At 47.1% G+C, this 21,556-nt stretch overlaps 1 protein-coding gene across 2 annotated transcripts in view; it reads left to right on the forward strand.

Annotated features, from left to right (window-relative positions):
* Positions 1-21,556, forward strand: part of SH3PXD2A (SH3 and PX domains 2A) — a 272,044-nt gene that overhangs the window by 78,293 nt on the left and 172,195 nt on the right. For both annotated transcript variants that reach the window (XM_056351801.1, XM_056351800.1), the window contains exon 3: positions 622-697. In XM_056351801.1, coding sequence (XP_056207776.1) covers positions 622-697 — 76 coding nt within the window. The remainder of the gene's footprint in view (positions 1-621; positions 698-21,556) is intronic.

Consider the following 21,556-nt stretch of genomic DNA (forward strand, 5'->3'; position numbering starts at 1 on the left):
TGTTCTCTGGGATGCTCTGCTCTCCGAGGCCTTCCTCCCTGCTGCCCTTTCTCTGCTGCTGTCCTCCATGCAGGGACTGCAGTGGAGGCTATTCCCCCCAAACCCACCTCTCTCCCCCTGGGAAAGCAGGAGCACTCTTACCGGACCCAGGGCAGTGGGCAGTGCCTTGCCAGCAAGAAAGCAGAGTGGGTGTTTTATTAAATATGCTTTAATCCGATTGCTTGAACAGCATTTTTAGCCAGGCGGGTGGTCTGTCACACGGACGGGTAAAAACTGTGTCTCCACCAACGCGGGCAGGCTGTGGATTAGAGACAAGGCGTGTGTTTTGTGAGGAATAATGAGAGCCTAATTTTAGAACGGCAGCAAGGCCAGGCTCAGATGTCTGCCTGGGCCCTGTCCCAGCTCCTCTGTGCTGCCAGAAACTTTGCCCTCCCTTTCTTGGAGTGAACTGTATCGCACCTTTTTATGCACAGGCTGCCCTGCAACGAGGCAGAGCAATTCCTGCAGTTGCTTTGCTTTGCTAATCCTCTCTGAAACCACACACAGGCCAAGAGATCCCCTGGTCCCTATGCGGCCAGTCTGTGTTTCCCCCCTGAGAAATTTGTTCTGTTTCTTTTGCAGATGCAGCTTCTGGACAAGTTCCCTATTGAAGGAGGCCAGAAAGACCCCAAGCAAAGAATCATCCCTTTTCTACCAGGTAATGCTGTGGGGAAAGCCCTAAATAAGATGGGTGAGAACAGTTGGGGACTGCAGTTCCCCAGCCACGATCTCTAGTACTTTTTGTGACCACTCTTACAAATGCCTTTTCCCTGGGAGCTCGTACATGCGGCCTTGTGATACCAGACCTCCCCTTCCTCCTAAAATAACCGACATAGTGTTTAGGGCTCCCAGGGGATCTTGCATCAGCTGTTCAGGTTCAGGTTGGCTCGTGCCCTGCCACACAAAAGGCATTCGATGGCTTCTGGGGGCTGTGCCTGTGGGGTGCCACCAGGCAGCCTGAGCCTGGGCCACCAGCTGGGAGGCCACTGGAGACTAGAGGCACTGTCATCTTCATTTCTGGATGCTATGGCTCTGCAGGCACTGTTACTGTACAATGAGGAATGAATAATTAGAGCTGCCACTGGGATATAAAGGAAACTGAAAGAAGGTTAAATGCAAACAGGGATTTCTGCAGTGCTGGCCAAAAAGATAAATAAATATCTCTTTGGCCTTGAGCCACTGTCCCTCTGACAGCTTTCAGAGAGAGCCGGTACATGATGGATATTATCTCCTCAGGGTAATGGCACACACTTCCACACAGCTTCTTACGGCAGGGATGGCATCGGGGAGATGAGCCAGACCGCAGCATGCTCTTGGAAATGCACGCTCAGGCCAGCTCTCTATTGTCTGACTGCATGATTCTGGCTGTTGGTTTAAAGTTCGGCTCACTGCACTGCCTGCCAGAATAAATGGAGTATTTTCAGCCTGTTAAAAGGTCTGTTCTGCCCTTAACTATAAAAAGGAGATCCCAGCTCTTCCCCAAAGGGTCTGTAAAGAGAGGCTGGGATGGGGGGGCTTAGGACTCTCCAGGAGCATGCTGCGGTCCCTGACATCGTTTGCAGGCAGAGCAGCTGCTCCAGATGTGTGGTGAGCACAGCTCCACGACTGGTGGGGAAGCAGGGACTTGGAAACTAGCAGTGCAAATATGTGGGGAAGCAGGGACTTGGAAACTAGCAGTGCAAATATGTGGGGAAGCAGGGACTTGGAAACTAGCAGTGCAAATATGTGGGGAAGCAGGGACTTGGAAACTAGCAGTGCAAATACGTGACACAAGCATCAGAGCTGCAGTAGGGCAGCGCGGCAGCCTGGCAGCCTCGGCAGATCTTCTAGCAGACAGCCCCAGGACTGCCGTGCTCTGTGCTGCAGCCAGACCTGCAGCCAGGGGGAGGTGGTGTTGCCCTCCATTTCCAACCTGGGGTGAGGAGTCCAAGCTGGGCTCTCTTTCCAGCTGTGCCACCGACAAACTCATAAAGAAGTTCCGTTGTGAAACCTCTGTATGATGAGGATGGATATTGTTGGCCTGCCTTTCTTGCTGGAAAGCATTTTGAGGTCCTTGAAAAGCACTGTGTAGGAGTGCAAATGGCTTTAGGTGAGGCACTGTAGGAAAATCTCTTGTCTGCAGGTAACAGTTGCTCCTCCTGTATTGACCATGAATGGCCCATTTCTTTTACTTTGTCCTAGAAAAATGCTGGCTGAATGCAGGTGACTGATGCTCACTCAGCCTGTGATGCATGTCCTGATATACGGCTGGGTGATACTTGCGGAGGATGAGATACATCCCATATGCCCATTACAACACTTCCTACCCTTCCCACCCTTCAAGAACATGAGGGAGATGGTACTGCTGCATGTCGTTGAAGGGAAGAGTTATATCTGGAAAACATTTGGGTTGACTTAGCGTCCCAAAGAGAGAAGCTGCCAGAACAGAATACTCTTCAGCTGTATTTAATTTAAAATTTCTGTGATATATGCTCTACTTTTGATATCGAATCTCTGCCTCTTTATTGTTGAACTGCTGAAAAGCCCTTGTTGCTTTACTTGGGAACAAGGTGACTCAGCTAAATGTCAAACAGTGTCAAACTCTGTTAAATAAACTAGCTGCCATAATTAGAATACGCATGGCATTTCTGCAGCTGGAGCCATGGATTACTGAAATGAATACCTAGCTATAAACTCCCTTAATTAAAAAACAGCAGGGCAGATGTTTGTGCTTAAATCCTACTTTTATGAAGATGTTATGATCTTGCTTGCTTATTATGGGCCTGATTCAACCAAGCTGGAATGACTCTGCTTGCTGGGTTCTGAGTGCCTGGGGTTTGCCCGTGACACTTGCAGGCTCGGGCATCTTCCCCCCATCAGGTCTGGTTTAGGAAGCTGATGCGTGCCAGCCCATGACTTCCTGCTTGTCCGCAACACTGTAGTGCTCTCCTGAAATAAAGGCATGATCTGAGCCAGGGAGCTGAGGAGCCACCTTCGCAGGTCACTTTGCTGTGGCTGAGGGTGCGTGTGGGACTTGCTGGCAGGTCACCCGTAGTGTGGTGCAGCTTGCAGCAGCAGCCCGTGCAGCCACTGCTCCATAGGCAGAAGTGGGTGGTGGTGGTACCTGAATCAGCGAAGGGCTGGAAAGGAAGAACTGAGCATGGCTGCAGCAGATTGGGCCAGAGGGCCACCCGGCCCTGGGGGTGGCCCGTTGTGGGTCCCAAAGGAGGGGTGCAGTATCTCCCTCTCTATACCCTGACTGTTTAGCAGTCGCAGCAAGGGTTGGGGGATCCAAGACAATGAGTCTGTTTCTGGCATGGAGAGGGAGAGGAGAAGATGTCTAAACCAAGAGATGAATGGCCATTGGGACACCTGCCTGGTCTATCCACGATCATCTGGGTGGCAGAAAGGGTGTACAGAGGGTCTCATTGGGTGAAAACAAGCTCCGGCATCTCCTTCCCACAGGGAAAGGGCTAGTGTGTGCTCAGCTGTCATGCCAGTAGGATCAGGAGCACCAGTCAGCTACGCATCTGGAGCAAGAGGCTAGACAGTCCAGGTCCTGTTCCTTAGGCGCAGTCACGCTGTGTCTCGGCTTACCCTGCACAAAGCAGGGATGGTGGTGCATGATCCTGATTTGTGAGGAAAGCAAAAGGTGTCCCGCTGCCCTGTTCAGCTCCCAGCTGTACATCTCCGTCCCTCCCACTGTCTGAACAGATCACGGATTCCTTGGGTACTAGAAGGTGTTTCACTGCAGGTTTCTTCTCCACCTGGGTGAAAATGGCTGCTGCTTTGCTGACTTGTAATGTGTTGGCTGTGATTTTTGCAAGTTCAGAGCCTTGCCCTCCAAGGAGAGACCGTACTGGGTCCAACAGGACAAAAGTGCAGTTTTTCTTTCCTCTAGACACCTTTATCTTATTTTTATCAAATTTTTTTCTTCATATATATTTTTCCCCTTCTTCGCTCTTACACAAGTAAGGACTCTACAGCTTTCAGTGCCATGGAGAGGAGCAAGGAAATAATAAGCAGTTTCAGGTAGTCCTGTAAAAGATGTCCTGTGGATAACTTTGAAGTTTTGTTTTACTTTTTGAGAGTCACTCCCCTGCCCTCAATTTTTCTGTGATTTTTTTTCTTTTAACCATACAGAGAAGGAAAACCTGCTATTTTTCCTTCCCTTTCCCCATTTTATCTTCTTCCCATGACTTTTCCCTTTCTTCTCTCTGATTTCCCTTTTTACTGTTGGAAAAGTCTGCATCTTGGGAGGTGAGGCAGAACAAAACCGTTTAAGAAACCTATTTTTCTGGGGTGGTCAGAGACCATTTTTGTAGTTGATGGTATGAATTTTTTGTGTGAGAGTATGGAGAGAGACTCTGGAAGAGTGAGAATAAAATTTGCTGCAAAAAAACCTTTCTAGACCAAAGACAGTTTGTCACTGTAAGAAGACACAGATGGAAAGCGCTGTTTGGCTGTACCAGTGTGGCTGCTGGTTGAGCCCATTTGCAATGCACTGATTTCTCCGTCACCTTTCCTGCTGCATATCTGAAGAGTGATCTTTGTAGTGTGGACTTGAAGCTTTGCTCCCTCCCTGTCAGATACTTCTATATCTGCATCAGCAGAGAGAAGAGGTTATGGATTTGGGCTCCCTATTTCAGGGATCTTAAGGTGAATAATGAAAGAACTTCTGCTGGAAGGAGAAGAGTGGACTGCTGAGCTTCTGGAGAACATGGCAGCAAATACAAATGGCAGAGACAGGGCAATGCAACTCTGGGATTAACAGTTTTGCAGTGGTTGACTCAAGACTTCAGGGCTTGCATTGTTTTTCATTTCTTTTGGCACTAAATGGAAGAGCCATCTGGACACAAAGCCAAAGTTGGAGGGATGTCAGCTCTTCTTGCTCCACTGTGTCTTCCAGAGGGTGGCCTTGGGGAAAATACACTGCACAGCATAAAATCATCCTGTCGTGCTGGCTACTGGGCTGCAGATCCCTGCCGTGGAGAGAGGCTTGGGCTTTCCATGGCATGGAGGGCTGGGCACTGATGATGGCAGCCCCTTGCACTTTCTACTCAGATTCCAGCTTGGTCCCTGCCTGGACTTCAAAGCAGTTTTGAGCTCTACTGAAAAAACACAGGAGATTTTTGCCATAAACTGTTCTGGAAGGGGAAGATCCTTACGGGATGCCTGCTCTGCAGCTTCCCTGCTGCCTGGAGAGGGAGACGTTCTGCTCAAGGAGACTGCTTTGTCTGGTTTTCCTTACCCTTGGGATGCTGAGTCCCATCGCAGGGGACCAGGGGGGCTGGTGCAGGCTGCCCTACCAGCTCACTCAGGCAACTGCAGAAGCAACACCCTGGCCTGGCTCCAGTCCCTGCCTCGAATGCTTGGGAGCCTCTGCCAGAAAGGCACCTTTTCTTTTCCTTTCTTTCCCACTCAGATTTTTCTCCTTCCTTGATTAGGGTAAGGAAAGAGGAAACCATACTTTTCATGCCACGTGCTACCAGCGGAGCTTGGTGGCTGTGTCCTGGGGCACCAGGAGGGATGCCAGCATGATGGATGAGATGTCAATGAGCCGTTGTCTGGCCTGCTGTGCCCCGATGACCTGCTTTCCCCTGCCCCACCCCCGGAGAAGAGAAACACCCCAGGACCATCTGAAAGGGGTCACTGGGACTTTCTCTTTCCTCGGCCCTGAGGCAGTGGGAACACTCGGTGCCCCTGCTGAGGCATTTTAAGGACAGGCAGCACACACAGGGTGGCTGGAATATCCTTGCAGGTAGAGCAAGGTTTGGCCCCCGTTTTTGCTCCTGAGCTGCAGCATGTGGCTGGTGCCAGCGATGGTGGGAGGGGAGCGGGGGGAGCTGCTCTGTGCCAGGAGGGCTTTGCCCGACTTTAATCTCTGGGCAAGGCTCCCAGTTTCCCAGAGAAACCCCAGCCTCTCCTCCTCCCCTGCCCGAGGTGTGCTGCAGGCTGTTCCCCCAGCCAAGTGGGAGCCGGGGGTGCAAGCCCCAGCCGAGTCTAGTCCCGTGTGTGAGTCAGGAGGGCTGGGAGAAGGGAGAGGTGCGGTTGCAGAGGGTGTGGGAGGCCATCCCAGCACCGCCCAGATACCTGGGGCTGGCGAGGGGTGCTGGCAGGCGGGGAGTGCTGGCGGCGGCTGGGAGCCTCCCCATTTTGCACAATGCAGGAGGATGGGGAATAACCTCTCCCCAACGCTGGCCGGGACCTTCCTCGCCTCTGTTTCTGCTGCTCGCAGGCCGCAGTGGGGAAGGAGATCTGCCGATGAACTGCATCCCAGGTGGATATGTCTGCTTTTTGGGTTTGGCTTGGTGTGTTGGGTTTTTTCTGCCCACCCCCCCCCACCCCCCCACCCCCCCCGCCCCTTTCCAGTGCTGTCTTTGGGGAAAAGGAAGCCGAGCAGAAAAGCTTGAGCAGGTTTGCAACAGCAGGATTTCATCCATGGTGATGAGAGCAGGTTTTTTTTTCCTTTGGTTGTGTATATTCTAGCTTTGCTCCTTTCGTTTTTGCTCTGGGCTGGAGGAGAAACTGCATTTTGTTCAGAGATCTTGGGCAGTTATGCTTGAGCAGAAGCAGGGATGGCAGGCTCATCCTAACAACCAGCGCTGTGGTGACCTTCAGATCCAGCAGATCCCATTCCACCTGTGTTGAGACCAGGATCAGCAAAATTAGGACGTGGCCATGTGTAATTTTGTCAAAGGTGCTGTGTTCCGGCACTGGTCAGTGCTTGCGAGGTGTTTTCGACGTTTATTCTGCCCACCTGGGGAGGCAGGGGGCACGGTGACTGTAAAGGAGCACACTGGCTGAGGAGTACCCTTGGAAATCTCGGAGATACTCTTACTGTAGGCTGTATTCTCCTTTGGAGAGGTGGTTGCTAGCAGGACATTTAAAAGGAAAAGCGTTCCCTGTCCTTATTTTTAGCTGGATTTTGTGTGCAAAAATATTTAATTTCAAACTTCTTTTCCATTTTTTTATTGTCTTGCCCTGCAGCGCTCTGTGCCAGGGCAACAAGGTGTTACTAAGTGATTATAACTTTTCTTTGGAGTCATTCAGAATTCCTGACCTACACAGAAACAAACAGTGTTGCAGCAGTTCAGAGCCAGTCAAGAAGTAGCTTAGAGGTTAAAAATTATCTTTATCTTAGACCCAGTTATATCTTACTTTTTAGATTAAAATAATATGAATTAAGTTACCTTAAACTGTGTTCTTTCAATATGCAGGGGTAGTCTTGCAGGTGTGATAGGCACACACACACACAGAGAAGAGTCTCAGGTGTCTGGTTTGCTCAGCCTTACCTGTCTTAACACAAATAACCAAGATATTGTACTGTGCTTTTCTGAATATGGAATGGCAGAATTTCTTAGATGGAGAAAAAGGACCTCTGCCCCCCTATCCCCTTCCCACCCACCTGCTGTAAATCACCATCACCGTCCCCTGTCCCCACCTCAGAGGGGCTGCCAGGAGGTGGGGAGGTGGTCCATGGCACTGTGCATGGGATGCTGGGGGCTTGAACAGCTACAGAGAGCTTTTGGGGGGCCACTCTATAATGCAATATAATTTCCTTCTAATGTACACGTTTTCAATTTTCCTGCCTGTTCTTTGAAAGGGGAGAGTGCCTCTAGGTTTAAAATGAACTTATATTTGAGCCAGGGTAGTGTGTTAGCAAAACGGCTAACAGGTCCTTGGCTTGTTTCCACTGCAACTTATTTAGGACTTGGGTGATGCTGAGCTTCTGGTGAGCTGCTCTTCAGCAGCGTCTTTGTTTGAGAAAGAAGTTTCTATTGTTTCTTTCTATTTTCTGCCTTGCTGGGAGAGCTATTGTGGAAAATTCATCTCCTGTCTCTCACAAGAGGAGAATGGATTTCCTGTCGGCTCCAGGCTTGAAGGGAAAGCAGGGGCTGCCGGGAGGAAGCGGCTGTTCCTTGGTGGGGCAGCAGGAGGATTGATGATTTCGAGGGGGTCAGGCAGGCATATTATTTTCTTCAGGCTCCGTGGAGATATTTTTAGGGTTTAAGTCTTTTCTGGTTGAAAGACAAAGTCGTCAAGTGTGAGGTCATAGGATGCCCTTAGGCTGCTTCCTATTGAAGAAGCTGCGGAAAAGGCAGCTGCCAGCGACTGCCAGCTTTCAGAGCTGCCCACTGAGGAAGGGGCTGCAGCGAGCCCCATGTAGTGGGGTGCAGGGGGGCTTTTGGCTTTGCATGCTGAGCCTGTTTCACAGGCGGCGTCAAGCCTTCTGGAGGTCTTCAGGCATTAATAGGGCGTAAGCCAAAGGCCTGGTTTCATGGCAAAAGGAAGAAAAAGGGGGGAAAAAAATAACGATACTGGCATCTGCCCAAGTACCTGGACCTCTTTCCTCTCTTTCAGTCTCTTCTAAGTCCTTTCTTAGCATCCAAAACCCACCATCTGGCAGCTGAAATGAGGGACTGGAGTAGGAAAAACCTACAGAATATTTTGCTGGGGCTTGTACCTGCTCCTCTCACATGGGTTAAGAGCTGGTGTGTTGCTCAGCCAGAAACCACCTCTGGGCAGAAATCAGCATATGCAGAACGTGATATGCCTCTCATTAGACCATTGGAGTCTCCTGATGAGCATTTTCTAATGATCAAGCCACAATTTCAAGGGAAAATAAGGAATGGAAAGGGGTTTTGGTTTGCTTGAAGCCAGAGCTAATGGGGATTATTTTTTTATTTTTTTTTGGTGCTGGATGCTAGACCAAAAAGGCCAGGGCAGGTTTTCAGTGCAGTATAGCTGCTTGGACTCCTTGGGGAAATATACAGATATTTTAACTCAGAAATTAGTTGGATTTTGATTTTTGTTTTTAAAGGCAATAAATAAACACGGTTATAGACTTGAAAAGCAGTTTGAGCTGCATTGGGCTTCTCGTTTCCTCAGGCAGCCGTTCCAGATGAGTGTGCCCTCTACTACTATAATTACTTTTTAAAAATAACTCTGCAAGTCTGTAATCTAAAGTGGGTGGTATGTAGCAAGTCTGAGAGCATTCTGCATTCAACCCACAGGCTGGGGAGAGGGTGGCTTTATATAAGGGTTTGCTTGTCTTCGTCTCTGGGTTGAAATCTGACTTTTTCCCACAATCCATCAACAAATGGCCCATATAATGAAAGTGCTTTTTTACGTGGGAGTCAAGCTTGCAGGGGCTCGGATGGCTTTGCAGCCCCACAGGCTCTAGATAGCCCCTCTGGATGTTACTTCTCTGCCTGATCTGCGTTTGTTGCATTGAGATTTAAGCTGCCTGGGCAATAGAGGAGAGCAGAGCCCAGCAGAGATTCACAGCGAAGTAATAGTCTAGACCTCTGAATCTGTTTTCAGCCCCCATTGCCTTTTGGCTGGACCAGCTGATTTATTTATATACTCACATGCCTAAAATAGGTTCTGATTATTTTTTTCCTGTGGATTGGAAACAATGAACCTGGGAATTTGCTGCCTGATCGCAAGTGATTTCTCCAACTTTACTTTCTCTATCTATTAAGCTTTTTGGGTGCTGATGTTCTTAAGCACGGTGTGTTTGCAGACCTCCCTGCTCCACAATGCAGCTATTTTCAGGCTCTAGTGAACACATTTGTCCTTACTCATAAGGGGATCTTTATACTCAGGAGCAGAGTGAGGGGATACTGCGGGCAGGGATTTGCCAAACTGAATCTATTTCCACTATAATGAAATAACCCATGGCAGTGTCTGCCCCCCTGTGATATTTTTTAGAGTTGTAGTCATGTTTAATGGGAAAGCTGAGGTGAAGAGAGGGAAGTAACACGGGGATTAGAAAGGGGAAGCCAAGGGAAGGTAGATGAGGAAAATAAAGTAAGTCCTAGAAGTGGGAAATTCAACCCTCTTGAGCTTCTCCCATTCAGAAAGGTGCTAATACAGGCCCCAGGCTTGTACTCAGGATGGAGGTAATTAATGTTTGCTCTCAAATTTCCTTGGGTCTGAAGTTAAACACTTTCACCATGTCATTTTCTATCAGGATTTTGCCACCTCTAAATAAAGAGTAGAAAATTGCGTTCCTTCTGCTTTTACATCCTAAGCATTGGCAAGTTCAGACTTGCAGGTTTCTTCTTGTATTCAGCGCTCTGAACAGCACAGGGCTAGCCCGGAACAAGCAGAACGTTTACAGTCTGGTTTGGCCTTTGCTGGGGTTTTATTGGAGGTGTTCGGGCTGGTGGGCAGGTCTCACTGAGTGCACCGTTAGATGTGATTCCCACCAGATCCTTCCAACTCTTCCCACTGAGCGCAAGTTAGCTTAGTACCCTCTCAGGCAAGCAGCAGAACCATCAGGCCAGAGTACAGGGTAAAGGCCTTTGTGCCTATTCCCTCTAGGCTGTGTCGTCACCACTGGTCTATTTAAGTCATTAGATGCGGGGAGCAGAAGGAAAAATATTCCTGTCTTAATCTCAGCTCCTACAAAACAGAGCAGATGCAGACTTGTGTGTTTAGCAGATTTCCTCTTGGGAAGAGAAGTCTTCTACAGATAATAATCCTTTTAGCAACATCTCCAGTGAACGGGGCTTTGTCTGAAGAACAAAGAAAAAGTCGCAAGCTTGAAATATGCCTGAATTTCCTGAGAGCGCTCGCTGCTGCGTGCAGGCAGGAAGCTGTGTTAGTCTGGTTTGGATGTTTGCTCTGAAGTGGCATAAACAGAGTGTCGGGTCTCCCGGGATCCTGATCTGACCCATGGACCAAGGGATAGGGGTTCCTCTAAGCTGCAGATGTGAGAAGGACTACTGTAGTGAGGAAGTTCTCTGCGCATGTCCCTGACTATCCTGTCTCCCACCTGGCCAAAATCCACACTCTGAAGATGCTGGGTGGATGCAGGAGCTGGCAGCAGGGATGAGCGGTGCAGCCACAGTAGACCCAGCACGCACGGGTGTTAAGCTGCCAGCCAGCAGGGAACTCATTTCCTGCACAATTATGAAAACAGCTGATCTGTAACATTTTAAGAAGGGCGAGAAAATACAGGGCAGGGGAAGGAAGGCCCTGGCTACATAAATATTTACTTTTGCACAATGTCCCAGCCACCCCCTTCTCTCAGGGGCTGGAGAAGAAGGGGTTGCTTGCTGCTGGCTTTGGTACGTGGTGACAGGGGAGGGGAGAGCCACCGGTGGGCTGCCTGCAGCTGGAAGGAACACACTCTCCACCAAGCAAAAGCTGCTCTGCTGGAGTGTGATACTGCCCTGCTTGACCCCCCTGCTGCATCCCACTGCCAGGGATGTGCTGCTGGGCTGCCACAAGCTTGCTTGAACCACCTGCATGGGCCTCTCTTCCTCCTCCTTGGTCTTGCTCTAACAAAGTCAAGCTAGCGAGGTGCATTCCTGCTCCTTCCCGAGAACAGCCTTGGGAAGGGATTTGGGGAAATGAAGGCACAAAGCTTTCAGGGTAGTGCTGCTGCAGGAAAATGAGGTGTCCAGGATTTGGGGACTGCAGCGCCTCGTGTTATGCCACCATATCATACACCCATTACCAGCCAGGTTTGGAGCAGATGCGAGCCACGTTGTGTGCAGAGGTGGCACTTGCTAGACCTGATTGAAAAAGACCCTCGTACACAGGTCAAAAAAGGACCTTCAGAGGTAGGGAAAAGATTCTTCTTTGATCATAGCATTGTTCAGCCTGATATAATCCTGGTTTTCAATTCCTTTCCCTCACCCTAGACAAAACTTATTTTTTCCAGCCCTGTCAAAGAGAGGGTGAATTGATGCTCTCTGGCTGTAAATGCTGTTTGTTTGTCCTTTCACTAACCCTCCTCAGTTGGGGTGTCTGGTGCAGTGCCATGCAGATGCTGTGTACATTTGACACAGTATCTGACCGCTGGAGCAGCTCCGAAGTCCCTCCTGTGTGTACTCAGCGGGTGGAGGGAAGGCTGCTGCGTGCTTTGCCTGAGGTCCAATTAGTCTGTGTTTGTAACCAGGATTGCACTGTCTAAGCCATGTTTCTGCAGTACAGCAGTCTGCCACGGTTGCGTCAACATGAGGTGACCCGTATGTAAGGAGATTCAGCAAGTCCCAGTAATAGTGACACTGATCTACTGGTGGGTCTCAGTGTATTCTGCTCTCCCCATACTGTCTATGAAACCAGAAGAGTTGGAATAGGTACAACTCAGGGATTTGTTTCATGCAAGTGGGTGATGTGGTAACAGAGGTACCTCTAGCCTGTCCCCCTCCACCTCTTTCATCAAGGAATATTGGCTAAGCTCACTCCCCAGGACATGCACCATCACTCACTGAATAAACACGAGGGATTTGTGTTGTGGGTTAATTCTGCTGCTGGAAATCAAACCCCATCCGTGGTCAGATGACATCTTTTTTCTTGGAAAGGGACCAAGGTTAAGAAGACAAGGAAGGCAGGTGAGTTAAAATATGTCAAAGTCTCTTGGATGTAAGTAAAGAATATAAATAAAAGCCTTTTAACTTGGCAAAGAACTTCAGAGTGATATGGTCAGGTTCAATTTAGCCCAAACATTGCTTTATGCCATTAAGCTGTTATCAAGTTTTGGTTCAATTGCAATAGTTTTATGGCTTCAGTGCAGTGGGAACAGTTGCAGCCTTTATGCAAGTAAAGCATTTCCACCAAAACGCTTGCAGTGAAGACTGCTGTATTGTGCAGGTACCTGGGAGTGAAACTGCCTGGAAATGAATAGCTGGGAAGGTGACCTTCCCTAGCTCTTTTCTTTCTCCATTCCAGAGTAACTACACAATCTAAGGATTTATGTCAGGAACAATGAGGGGATTTAAATGAGGCTTAGTTTTACATTCTCATTAACGAATCCTCAAACTTAGTAATAAAAGCTTAACATTTTTACTTATTTCCTCTTAAGCTTCAAGCATGTCTGATTCAGCAGTGTCTTGAGATGATTTGTCGGGATGAGAACATAAGTCACATCCCTCTTCCTTTTGGGATTAATAGGGAACTAGAATAATCTTGTACCCATAATATTATTTCAATTGGGTTTGCATAATAGCCTGGAAATTATTATACTTGATGCAGTGCTTTGTAATGATGATGCTTTATCCTTTGAAGTTAGGTTAATTCATGCCACTGTGTCAGATCCACACAAATAATAAAAAAGTTTTCCTCCCCCAGTTTTTCTTAACTAACTCTCACTTTCTGATCCAGGTTTTACTATGGTCAGTTAGAAGTGAATGGATTTTAATGCTGTTTCTGCAGATATCCATCACCATCATAACCAGAAAAGTCCCATTTTACAGTCAGTGTATTTACATGTCAGTGTGGCTGTGGGTTTAGGAAGATCCTGGTGTTTCTAAGGAGTCTTGCTGTGTGCATGCCTGTGCTCAAAAGCTCTGCAGAGCATGAGTAATTCCACCAAAATCACTGTAGCTGACCCTCTCTGTGAGCCAAGGTTTTCCACATGCGTCCGGACCCTTATTCCTGGCTTACATTAGAGAAAGCGACAGAAATCAGCCCCCCCTGTAATTACTTACAAGGTGCGAGCTAGGCACATATGTAAATATTTTCAGGGTCACAACTTAGCTCTTTAGTTTTAATTTACTTTGTTATTAGTAATCGTTTTTGAAGAGATTGAAAATCCCACCCATAAGTTTCCGTAGCGCCAAGCCTCCTCAGCCTTGAGCTCTGCTCCCTGTGGTATCATTGCATTTACTGTTGACTTCAGCAGGAGCAGTCACAGCAGGTCTGAGTGCTTTTGAGAACCCTTTCCCTGTGTTTTTCTGTATAAAGCCTATCACTGTTGCTGCCAGATTATGTGACACTGGGGTTTAAATTTACTTAAGAATGAAATCAAACTGATAAGAAGGCTAAGATGTAATAAAGCTAAGCAAAGTAAATTTGCTTTCTTTCTAAGACAAAGCGACTTTCACAAGGTTTTAATTTTCTCTGGCCCAAGTGGAAAAACAGTCAAGTTTGGTTAATTCTACATGTGCCCACCGGGCATGTGTCCATACCGCTCCTGTAAAGCACTGGAGATGATGTCCTGCACCCATCACCACATGTGGACTTACCCAAAGCATGTGAGAGCAGGTGAATGGGGCTGGCATGGGGCTGGAGCACACTTGGTTTCAATTTCTGTGTCCCCCCGCCATAGGGTATGATCTTGGGAATCATCAGTTAAGCTCATGTTTACTCATTAATTCTGCCCAAGACTCATCCTAGTTTTCTCCACTGCCAGAGGTGCTTTACAAATGGGAAACAGAAGATCTGGGGACTCAGGTGGGGTGTAGAGGGTCCAAATCCACCCCTGACTCTCTGTGCTTCTTTTACTGAGGACAAAGAGAGACAAACTAGAACTGCCATATCTCCCCATGGCATTAGAAAAAGAAATTTATAAAATATTTTGTAGCATTAAATTACTGCAGCGCTAAAGTCCTTCTGTAATTACCTGTGCCTGACTGGTGTCTTTATTAGTGTGCTTAAAGCCTCCATGCTCACATCTGTTTGTAGATGTCCTCCGGAGCAGGGTGGTCTCTTGCTGTAGCAGTGATGATAAATACTTTGCTCTTATGGATTAGATTATTCCTTGCAAGTTGTTCTTTGTTTCACTGGAGGTCAGCTATACTCATCATCTGTTAGGATTTGCTCCCCTGGGCCCTGTCCCCCCCCCCCCCCCCCCCCCCCCCTCCCCGGTTAAATCAGATCCTTTGTTCTGTGGCTGTAGCAGAAAGGAGCGTTCCTCCAGACAGCTGTGAAGACAAAAACGTGCAGGCATGGGTGTTGCCTCTCTCTGCAGCTTTCTGCCTCTCTTCTCCCATCGCCAGCTCCCCACGCACGATGCTGGCTCTGAGAGGTGGTTGTGTCCTCTCTGTACCATCCATTCCCCGGTTCAACTCCTTTTGAAAAGAGAGACCAGATGTTATAATCCTCTGGTAAGCCCTAAAATTGGCAGGGGTTTTGTGTTTGTTTCCCTCCTCCTGTTTTATTTTCATAAGCCTATAGATTGACTTTATTTCTCTTAAAGGTTTTTAGGCAGGGAGACTGCTATTCATCCGCTTTAATTAAAGCAGTATAGGGAATTAGGCCTTTCACAGGGGTGGTTCTGGTGATGGCTCTGAATGTTTTTGTTAGTTTTCCTCCCTTCTGAGCAAATGCTTGGAAGCGTGAGTTGGAGCTTAAGCTTTTTAATTACCAGGGAGTAAAATTACTACATTATGTTGAGGTGGTTTCTTTGCAAAGGAAGAACTGTTTCTTGGCTGCTGCCATGTGCAGTAGCATGACTAAGAGAGGATGGTTCACTGTTGCATCCTCTGAGGACAAGGAGGGTGGCGGGGACAAGGAGGGAATGTGAATTTGGGTACTGAAGGGCTGAGGGAGTTGTTGGGGTAATAGAGGGTGACCTGTGGCTTTTGCAGTGCAGTGTGAAGGAGGGGAGGTGGTGGGAGCCCGGTCCCTCCTCCTGACGGTGCCCAACTGTTTCCCACGAGAGTCTGGTTTAGATTACGTTGCCCAAGGCACAGTTTCTCTTGACGTTGGTACCACACTGAAAGAGCTGAGAGCATCAGGGAGAGCCAAGTACTGCTCTTCCCAAGCGATTTACTGTCTCTCGCTCCCATTTTATCCTCCTTCAAAGCAATGCTCTCAGGCTCATAAAACACAGCCTCATGCAAACAGAGGCTGGTGCAGACAGGCTGTAGGAACCTCCCACTGGCATACGGGGATCACAAACTGAGCTTTTTCTGGATCTTGGGGAAGGCAGCAAAAGCCTCCTTCCAGAGCATGTGATTGTTTTGGGTGAGCGAGCGAAGGGTCTCAAGAGCAGTTCTCAGGCTGACCTGGGGAAGCAGCTGGCTTTTTCTGCCTGGAGTGTTCGAATTATTTCAGGATAGTTTTACAGTGTGAAAGGCTCCAGCAGGAAATTTTCAGAGGAGCACAAGTGTCATCTGACCCCAGCTCCTGTTTTCTGAAGTATCAGTGTGTTCCTGGTGTGTGTTTGGAAATTTGACTTCTGTTTCAAATTGGTTGGCTGAAGTGTCAAGAATGTCAGTGTGCTTGCAGAAAAACCTGTATTTACCCGTGGGTCCTTGGGGAGAGGGGGTAATCCTCTTCAGTCTCGTTAACTGCAGTCTCTTGCTTCTGTCCTTGCATGCAGCTTGTCTCCAGCACAAGGACACAGCTTTTCTTGGCTTTCTCAGCTGGATGAGCCACATGTAGGTCCTTGTGGTGCTGCAGAGTGGCCAGCAAGGGTGTTTGTGTCCGCTTCTGAAGTCCTTTGGGTGCGTCTCAATGCTAGGACATGATGAAGGGACTGTCCCTGCCATGCTCCTTTCTTTCCTTCTCTCATCTATAGCCTGAAACGGTTTGCTGTCCTCCAGAGGCTCACTGATGCAGCATATGTTTCTAATCTTGTGGTGTAGCCAGGCTGGGTTCTCACTCGTAGGAATGAGACATCAGCTCCAATGTCACTCAGTTTGGTTCTGAACCGTGGCAGTCCCAGGGCCAGACTCTGCTCTCATTAATGGCTTTTTCATTCGGAAGTGTGTGCTTCCCTTTCTGCAGTGTTTCCCTATTGCAGTGCCTAGAAAGGGCCAAGAAAGAATTTTTCTTTTTGTCATTTGTAACGCCTGGGGTTCGTCAGGGGCTCTAGGTTTATTCTGTGGTTTGTTACTAATGCAGATTTCCTGGGGGTTATAAGATGATCTAAAGCAACCTGACTTGTTGAGCTGACTCAGAAGTGACCCTCCTGAATCACTCCCAGGCATCTGAGCTGTCTGAAGATTTGACTGCAGGGGATTGATCTGCTTGTCATTAAAAACAAAATGTTCTGTATGCCTTCAAAAATATCAGAAGTAAGAAAGATTCTTTGTTCTGTGAGTGTTTTCAAAAAGGTCATTTCAGTGCCCTCTTTTTCAAATAATAGTTATTTAATTAAACTCCAATGCAATATCTGAAATGCACCTGTCTTGCCCTCTTGGCACATGAACAAAAATTAATAAAATGTGAGTTAAAATATACAGTGTGGAAAACAGCATCATCCAAAAACAAAATAAATACAAAAAACCCCCACCTGCTGAACTACAAATGAAACACCTGTGAAAAATACCAATCTGTTACTTTTTCTGGGTAAATAACATGAAAAAGAAGGTACTTGAAACAAGATTTGTGTATTGAATCAGAGTGATTTAAGGATCTGCTTGGGATTCGGATGGCTGTCCTGTCAGAGAAGGGGAATCAAGAAGATTGGAAAGTGCGTACTTCTGAAATGCTCAAGATGCATGTGTAAACTAAGGCTTGCCACAGCATCAGTGAGTGAACGGGAGAAGTCCTTTTAATTCCTCTGCACTCTGGATAAGGTCTTCAACAAGTCATCAGCCTTATTGTGCACAGTCCTTTTCCCCCTGTTGGTCATCTTCTCGCTGTGTCCCTTCCTCATCACATCGGGTTCACCTTGGAGAGCAAAGTCATTGGAACTGGTCATTATTTGAGTGTCTGCTAAGGTAGATTACTGCAACCATGGGCTTTGACCGGGTGAAAGGGAGAAACAGTGGTGAATCAGATGTAAACTTTTCTTTGTGTCCTAAAGATATTGAATGTGCATCCTCCTTACTTGTCGTAGTGCATTGGAGAGGTGATTTTGGATTTGGACTGCCTGGGGAGGGGAGGAATCGCCATCTTTGGAGGTCTATAACCACAAGTTAAACAAACTTCTTCGGTTGTGCCATAGGTAAAGTTGATTATGCCATGAATCAGGGTAATGGATTTGCTGGTCTCTTGAGCTCCCTTCTAGTGCTGATTTCTGTGATTTAGTTATTTAGAGCCATACTGTGAAAAGATTGTGATGAAGATTAATTCAGAGTGGGTAGCAGTTGGATATGAAGGGTCAGTAGTTTGTAGTTGTAAGATCTCAGTCTCAAAAAGAAGAATTTTAGTCTACCCAGTAGCAGAAACTTCTCAAGATCTAATGTTTTCCTGAACTACTCTAGGTTTTTAATTCAAACCCCATGATTTCTGGACAACACCCCTCTGATTTGTAAGTGGCAGCAGTATAATTCTTGTCACCACAACACCAGTCCCTCAGTTGAATGTGCTCTTTGAAGCGTACAGGTATGAATATTGCATTCAGAAGGTCTCATGTCACAGAGGAGTCATTGTAGCAGTGGCAAGAAATACTTTTTATTTCCTCCTCTCTACAAAGAAAAAACCCAATCTTTCAAATCCATTTGCAACAACATAGTTTTATGTAACACAGCAGGTAATGCTCTCTCCTGCATCTTGCAAATGAGTCCAGTGGGAGGTTCTGCTGCCTGGTGTGGGCGCTTGGGTGCCTGAGGAATTTCTCTACTGGGCCGCACTGGTCCCATTTCCCTTCTCTCCCCATCCCTGTGCCTTCATGCCCAGGACTTTACTACCGGTCGAATCTGAATCTGCTGTGGTAGGTGCAGCATTGCCACACTGCTGAACAGGCTGCCTTTAATGCTGCATGTTTCTTGCAGTCGGGTAGTTTTGAGGTATGACCTGGATTTTGTTTTGCACAGGTGCTCAGTGTTAATTCAGGTGCTCGGTACCTCTCTGCTATGTATTAACTTGTTCCAAATCCGCAGTGGACCTTAGCGTTTTGAATCTGGAGGGACAGTCTTGTGTTTGTACAGTATCTGGGATGGTGGGTTTCTGCTCTGGGTTTAAATATTTTGGAAAATACCTTCAGGTTCCTTGCAGAAGGACCACTCCTCTCCAGCCATCCCCCCCACCCCTGCTGTCACGCCGCTGGCTGGGAAGTTGCATTTCCACTGTGCTGATCCTGAGAAGGGACCCACTCTTACCCTGCCTGGGGAAGAAGTGAGAGCTCGTTCTGCTCAAATCAGCATGGAAAAATATTACGCAGGGTGAGGCTGAATTCCGTCCAAACATAAATAGAGTAGCATGCCCCAGAATATCTCTTTGGTCTAAGTCTTGCTCAGCAGTCGAAAGTCCCAAGTACCAATAAAGTCACTGACTAATGAACATTACTCAGTTCCTTTGGGTGCTTGGCTAGGGGCACTCATAGTTTCCAGTCATACAATTTCTCATTTTTACCTTAAGCAGTCCTGTTTTCCTTTAGTCTTTCAGCCTTAAAGAGACATTGAGTAACAGTCAAGGGATCCCAGAGACATGGATCTTTTTGGCTTCCTTTCCTGCTACCTGGAAACACCTTCTTTATCTCTGGTGCCAGCTGAAGTGTTAGTTTTCTGGTTTATTTTCTCTCACCCTTTCTGAGTATCTCTTTCTTGCCCCTTTTCCAGTGGGACTGAAAAAAAACCTGGGATTTTCCAAGCAGAAGTGTGTCTCGGAGATATGCAATGGAGATGAATTGACACTAGGACGTTTGCTCTGAACACTGGGTATTTGATGGGGAGAGAGGAAGGGATTAAAACCCAAATCTGAACTGAAATTAGGCAAATTATTTCAGTAAAAACTTCAGGGAAGGCCAGCCCTGGTTTCTGGAGAGTTCATTCTTGAGTGCTGTTGGAGATAGAAAGAACAGCCGATCTCCAGATGAGTCATTAGGCTGGCACGTGGGGAAACTTCGGTTCAGTTCCTTGTGGTCTCTTGCAGGAGTCTACCTGAATGAGAGCTGTGAGTCCTTGAACTGTCATTGATACCTTGTCCTGTGTCATTCAGAACTGCAGCATGGCACCAGTGTTTAGTGACCTTCTGTATCCAGTCCTGTCTCCAGGGTCCTCATGCCCGGTGGCACGTCTTTGAATGGCGGTGGCTCTGCTGAGGGGTCTTGAACTCCTGTATCAAGTGAGCTGCTGGTGTTGTGATTTCAGGTATGCGACCCATTGCCTTAGCTAAATTCCCTCCTGTTGCACCACCAAAATACAGGTATGTATCCGAGGGAGGATCGTGAACGTTTTAGGTAGTTGTGTTGCCCAGGAACTTGTTTCACACCTTCAAATCAGAACATGGGTCCATGAATTGGTGGCTTGAGCTGTGTCAGCAAGTCCTGAGCAAAGCCAGGTCAGTCATTTCATCCTGATCTGGCTCCAGGTGATCTGTGTAGGTCCACTGGTGGGGAGAGATGTGTCGCCTGCTTCCTAAAGCTGGCCTGAATATTTCTTTTTCACAGAAGTAACACCAGAATATGCTTGGACTATACAAAAGCTGCAATTGAAATTTACTGGGGGATGGTTTCCGCAGTAATTATCTACAGTACCTGGCATATGCAACAATATAAATTTGTGGCTGTGCCATGCTCGTATATTTGACTTATTTATTGTGGTCATTGCATAAAAGTATCACCTGTCAGTGAAATAATCTCCATCTTTGGAGTCTAACACAGTGAAATTTGGACAGCAACATTACACCTCAGATTATGAGTAGGGATAAAGAAGAATCCCACATGCAATTGACCATGGCAAATCCAATTCAAACTGCAAAGGGATATTTTTCCTCCCATTAGGCAGAATGTGATTAATTTCCCATGTGGAAAATTGTTCAAGACAGACGTGCTCATAAATTATGGCATAAGAGATCCTATTACTACAAGCTCCATCAAAACCTACTGTGCCTCCCAAAATAGCAATAAGAAGATAATTATATTAACAGCCATTCTTGTTATTTGATGTGTGACTGACATAGGCTGTAAGCTTATTTTCTGCCAGGTTGGAGCCTTCATTTAAGGATGGATGCTTTGGCATTTGTGGACATCAACAATAATCCTCAGTTTCTGACATTTGAAATTAAAAATGGGATAGGAAGGTTTTTAAAATAGGGGATTGAAAGGCAATAGGTGCAAATGGACACACAGTTTAAAACAATGCATCCTCTGGGGCTGGAGACTCAAAACTTCATATCCAAATAGAAACATGATTTTACCAGCAAGGATTCTTGAGGGACCTGTTCAACCCAGCATCTGCCAAAGTGATGTAACTTAGCTGATCACAAAATTTACTTAGGATACTCAGATTTGGAGCTGACTGCAAAAAGTTGGAGGAGGGTCTCATGATACTGATGGTAAAAAGGCAGTTTCGTATTGGTAAGTGCAAAGCAATGCTATGGGGGGGGGGGGGGGGAAGGACCGTCGCAATCTAGGAAGGAGATTTCAGTAGTTCTGAGGCTGTTCCCATGAAAACTGCAGCTCAAGAGTCAGCAGCAGTCAGAAAGCCAAAGGTGGTGTTAGAAAAAGTTAGGCAAAGAACGGGGAACAAAACCCAGAGCCTCAGCTGTGGAAATCCACGATTTCCCCACATAATGAATACTGTGTGCAGGTCTGGTCATTGCCTCTCAGAAAGGTACATGGCAAAGTAAAGTGCTGTGAGGGATGACAAGGAGTGATTAGAGGGAATTGGCTTCTGTATGAAGGGAATAAATAGATGAAGTCTTCAGTCTGGAACAAAGATGATGGGATAGAGTAGAAATTTGTGGAATCACAAAGAATTTGAGAGAGTGAAGGGGACACAATTACTTCTACTTCTCAGTATGCAAAAACCAGGTGCAGCCTGTGAAATTTGGAAAGCAAGCTTAAAATGAACAAAAGGAAGTGTGTAATCACATGCTGTGTGATTAAATTTTGAAATTAATTTCCAGAGGACTCTATAGGGACCACAATATCTGTGGGTTCAAAAATGTACTAGAGCAGTTT

Source organism: Falco biarmicus, chromosome 9 (assembly GCF_023638135.1).
Source record: "Falco biarmicus isolate bFalBia1 chromosome 9, bFalBia1.pri, whole genome shotgun sequence".
Taxonomy (NCBI): Eukaryota; Metazoa; Chordata; class Aves; order Falconiformes; family Falconidae; genus Falco; species Falco biarmicus.